We start from the raw sequence: 5312 nt of genomic DNA on the forward strand, positions 1-5312 counted from the left end.
GCTTGGTGGCCGCAGAATGTTCAGCCAGGGCAGATTTATGGGTTCTATCATGTCTGATATCTGCACTATGCTCCCAAATTCTGGTACGAAAAGAACGGCCTGTTTCCCCTATGTAAGGGGCCCCACAAGAGCACTCGATCTTGTAGACTCCCGAGTCGAGGAAAGAGTCTTTGGTGTCCTTGAGGGGAGGAATTCGATGACGTAACTGCGAAAGGGGTTTGAAAGCAGTATGAAGACCCTTTTTTGATAAGATCTTGGCCAACTTCTGAGAGATGCCATCAACAAAAGGAAGGGTGGCAAACCGGGGAGGCTGGTTGGGCGGAGGACTGAGGGTACACCTAGAAAGAAAGAAGGACTTGGCTCGGTTGATAGCCTTAGAGATCTGCCTGTGAGAATATCCATTTAACATGAATACTTGACGAAGATGAGTGAGCTCTTCATGCAAGTTGTCATCATCACAGATTCTGAAAGCTCTGAGGGCAAGGGTCTTAAGGATGCCAACCTTCTGGCTGGGGTGATGGTGGGAGGATGCGTGCAAGTACAAGTCAGTGTGGGTGGTTTTTCGGTGAACCTTGCGACCGAATGACCCATCAGCCTTTCGGATAAGAAGGACATCTAGGAAAGGCAACTGATGGTCCGATTCGAGCTCTTTGGTGAAGGAAATGTTGGTGACCAAACTGTTGATGTGAGAGTGAAATAGTTCAAGGTTCTCAAGCCCATGCGGCCAACAAACATTAGTGTCATCAACGTATCGTTTCCACCATTTGGGTTTGAGGGGGAAGGACTGGATAGCCATCTCCTCAAAATACTCCATGAAGAGGTTGGCGATGACTGGGGAGAGGGGCGAACCCATGGCTACTCCATCGACTTGTTCATAGAAGACATTTTGGAAAGAGAAGAAGGTGGATCTTAAACCAAAGCTCAACCAACTCTGCGATCTCATCCCCGACCTTGCGTTTGACAAGATTGATGGAGTCAAGAATGGGGACCTTGGTGAAGAGGGAAACCACATCAAAACTAACCAAGATATCGCTAGGTTCCAACTTGGTGTCCTGAATGAATTGGACAAAATGGTTGGAGTCTTTGATGAAAGAGTCAGACTTTCCTAACAGAGGCGAGATGATCTTGGCAAGGTGGGAGGCCAACAAGTATGTGGGAGAGCCAATGGTATCCACAATTGGTCTTAAAGGGATGCCACGTTTGTGAATTTTTGGAACCCCATAGATGCGAGGGGTCACCTCTTTAGAAGGCAACAGTTTTTTCTTTGTTGATTCATCAAACGAGGACTTGGCCAGACTGGACATGACTCTTGAAAGGATCAAAGAGCAAGGGTTGCGAGAAAGGATCTTGTAGCTATTCGGATCTGAGAGTAAGTCCAGAACTTTAGACACGTAGTCCTGCCTGTTCATCACAACAGTGGCATTACCTTTGTCCGCTTTGGTAATAACAATGTTATTACTGCGAATTAAGTCGTGGAAGGCGCGCATCTCAGAATTGGGGATATTGCGCTTGGGAAGCTTGGCATGCCTCAGGGCCACCGCACAGTCTTGCCTAATTTCTTCGGCGACATCCGTAGGTAGGCCACTAATGGCATTCTCAATCTCAATCAAAAAATTGACATGAGGATGGCCATAGGGGTGCAAGCAAAATTGAGACCACGCTTAAGAAAGTTAAAGGACAGCGGGTCAATGTTGGCACTAGATAAATTGACCACGATTTTATTCTCCCAATCGTGAACCAAAGAGGTGGAAAGAGGAGAGCTCGGGGGTGCCGGCAGAGTAGGGGGAGTGCCCAACGAGACCGAGGAGGGCGAGACATCCCGAAAGGTGGAAGGAGAGGAGGTCTCACCGGGAAGGGAAGGCACGGAGGACAAGGGGATAGGATGAGATGACGCAGGCAAGGACGAACTAAGGCCTAAGGTAGTGGCTGCGGGGGCTATGGACAAAAGGTCGGCACACCTTTGGTTGACATGACCTGAACCAATAAGTGGAGGTGGTAGGTGCGAGGGGCATCTCAATCCAACAAAGCTACGTTCAGATGCCCCTCGCACCTACCACCTCCACTTATTGGTTCAGGTCATGTCAACCAAAGGTGTGCCGACCTTTTGTCCATAGCCCCCGCAGCCACTACCTTAGGCCTTAGTTCGTCCTTGCCTGCGTCATCTCATCCTATCCCCTTGTCCTCCGTGCCTTCCCTTCCCGGTGAGACCTCCTCTCCTTCCACCTTTCGGGATGTCTCGCCCTCCTCGGTCTCGTTGGGCACTCCCCCTACTCTGCCGGCACCCCCGAGCTCTCCTCTTTCCACCTCTTTGGTTCACGATTGGGAGAATAAAATCGTGGTCAATTTATCTAGTGCCAACATTGACCCGCTGTCCTTTAACTTTCTTAAGCGTGGTCTCAATTTTGCTTGCACCCCTATGGCCATCCCTCATGTCAATTTTTTGATTGAGATTGAGAATGCCATTAGTGGCCTACCTACGGATGTCGCCGAAGAAATTAGGCAAGACTGTGCGGTGGCCCTGAGGCATGCCAAGCTTCCCAAGCGCAATATCCCCAATTCTGAGATGCGCGCCTTCCACGACTTAATTCGCAGTAATAACATTGTTATTACCAAAGCGGACAAAGGTAATGCCACTGTTGTGATGAACAGGCAGGACTACGTGTCTAAAGTTCTGGACTTACTCTCAGATCCGAATAGCTACAAGATCCTTTCTCGCAACCCTTGCTCTTTGATCCTTTCAAGAGTCATGTCCAGTCTGGCCAAGTCCTCGTTTGATGAATCAACAAAGAAAAAACTGTTGCCTTCTAAAGAGGTGACCCCTCGCATCTATGGGGTTCCAAAAATTCACAAACGTGGCATCCCTTTAAGACCAATTGTGGATACCATTGGCTCTCCCACATACTTGTTGGCCTCCCACCTTGCCAAGATCATCTCGCCTCTGTTAGGAAAGTCTGACTCTTTCATCAAAGACTCCAACCATTTTGTCCAATTCATTCAGGACACCAAGTTGGAACCTAGCGATATCTTGGTTAGTTTTGATGTGGTTTCCCTCTTCACCAAGGTCCCCATTCTTGACTCCATCAATCTTGTCAAACGCAAGGTCGGGGATGAGATCGCAGAGTTGGTTGAGCTTTGGTTTAAGATCCACCTTCTTCTCTTTCCAAAATGTCTTCTATGAACAAGTCGATGGAGTAGCCATGGGTTCGCCCCTCTCCCCAGTCATCGCCAACCTCTTCATGGAGTATTTTGAGGAGATGGCTATCCAGTCCTTCCCCCTCAAACCCAAATGGTGGAAACGATACGTTGATGACACTAATGTTTGTTGGCCGCATGGGCTTGAGAACCTTGAACTATTTCACTCTCACATCAACAGTTTGGTCACCAACATTTCCTTCACCAAAGAGCTCGAATCGGACCATCAGTTGCCTTTCCTAGATGTCCTTCTTATCCGAAAGGCTGATGGGTCATTCGGTCGCAAGGTTCACCGAAAAACCACCCACACTGACTTGTACTTGCACGCATCCTCCCACCATCACCCCAGCCAGAAGGTTGGCATCCTTAAGACCCTTGCCCTCAGAGCTTTCAGAATCTGTGATGATGACAACTTGCATGAAGAGCTCACTCATCTTCGTCAAGTATTCATGTTAAATGGATATTCTCACAGGCAGATCTCTAAGGCTATCAACCGAGCCAAGTCCTTCTTTCTTTCTAGGTGTACCCTCAGTCCTCCGCCCAACCAGCCTCCCCGGTTTGCCACCCTTCCTTTTGTTGATGGCATCTCTCAGAAGTTGGCCAAGATCTTATCAAAAAAGGGTCTTCATACTGCTTTCAAACCCCTTTCGCAGTTACGTCATCGAATTCCTCCCCTCAAGGACACCAAAGACTCTTTCCTCGACTCGGGAGTCTACAAGATCGAGTGCTCTTGTGGGGCCCCTTACATAGGGGAAACAGGCCGTTCTTTTCGTACCAGAATTCGGGAGCATAGTGCAGATATCAGACATGATAGAACCCATAAATCTGCCCTGGCTGAACATTCTGCGGCCACCAAGCATCACATTTGTCTGGAGGCTGCCAAAATTCTTTCCAAGGAGGATAACTTCTTCAAAAGAAAACTTAAGGAAGCTATTGAAATTAACTATCATCCCATCAACCTCAATCGAGATGATGGATGGTCCATCAGCTTGTCTTGGCAACCTCTCCTGGACTCGCTTAAGACTCAGCATCACCCTTGATGCTTCTCGAGCTATCCTGCCCCCTCGGGTTTGTCCCCTAGCCTTCCCCTGTCACTCCCCCACTTTGGCCCGTCCGGTTTATGGGGGAGCCCCCCCCCCCCCCCCCCCCCCCCTCCTTTCGTCTCCAGTCTCCTGACCCCACCTTGTGGTCTCCGAGCTCCTCATATTCTCGGTGTTCTTTTCTCAGGTTGCTTCCTGTTGTCTCTCTTTTTGCATTCCGTCTTAGTCGTCTGTGTCGCTCTAACCCTAGAGCTCTTTCCCGTGCCGGTGGTTTCAGCCTTGAGTCTGCCATCTTGATGTTTTGTTTCTTATTATTTTCCTCATTTATTCATTCATGTTTTACTTTTTATCTCCTTGTACTTATCTTCTTTAATCTGGGCTGGTTCCAGTGTTTTGGTTGTTTCACACTTGGCTTATTTACGCATTTTCTTTCAGTAGCATGTGTGGTTTTTAGGTTCGATCTACTTACTTAGTTTTTTGCTCCTGAGTTTTTTATCGTGTATAGCTTCTTTATTTTGATATCAGGGCCTTTCTTATATTTCTCCTCTTGTTCTTTCTCTTGGGGGTTAAAAAATATTTTTTTGGCTTGTTCGATTTTGCAGATTTAGTTGTATATAAGTTCTTAATTTTTTGCGCTTGCTTTTATTTATTAATTTTTGTCCTTTTATTTATTCAAGTTAGGGTTTGAGCCTTCTTTTTTATTTATTTAATACTTAATTTTTTGTAAGTCCTAATTTTTGTATTTTCAACCTCTTATAGCTTTTTATTCTTTTTCACAATCGTGTGCTTCCTCCCTTTCTCACGCTGATCCTTAATTTTTTAATTTTTTATTTATCTTCTTATTTTTTATTTTTTAAGTTTTATTGAGTTTTTTATTTTTATCATTTCTTAATGCATATTCAAAATTCCTTTACAAATATGCTCATTCTCTGCATTTTTTCACATGAGTGGTTATTCTGTACCGGTTCTCTTGGTGGTTATGTCTTTATTTTTTGGGTCCCCTTGGTTTGTGTGCCCTTCCCCCCCCCCCCCCCCTCTCCTTTTAGGACTGCTTGTGATGTCCTGGTCTGCTCATTCCAT

The 5312-nt window shown here is 46.5% G+C and overlaps 1 protein-coding gene across 1 annotated transcript; it reads left to right on the forward strand.

Annotated features, from left to right (window-relative positions):
• The first annotated feature begins 3197 nt into the window (after positions 1–3197).
• Positions 3198–4232, forward strand: LOC149570672 (uncharacterized). The gene has a single exon (XM_089817240.1). It carries the CDS (start codon positions 3198–3200, stop codon positions 4230–4232), a length of 1035 nt encoding a protein of 344 aa, XP_089673366.1.
• The last annotated feature ends 1080 nt before the right edge of the window (positions 4233–5312 follow it).

The sequence above is a fragment of the Cupressus sempervirens genome, chromosome 3 (genome assembly GCF_028749045.1).
Source record: "Cupressus sempervirens isolate cs-2001-9-10 chromosome 3, ASM2874904v1, whole genome shotgun sequence".
In the NCBI taxonomy this organism is placed as follows: domain Eukaryota; kingdom Viridiplantae; phylum Streptophyta; class Pinopsida; order Cupressales; family Cupressaceae; genus Cupressus; species Cupressus sempervirens.

Coding starts and splice junctions, on each gene's coding strand:
- LOC149570672 (XM_089817240.1), top strand. CDS start 3,198: ATGGGTTCGCCCCTCTCCCCAGTCATCGCCAACCTCTTCATGGAGTAT.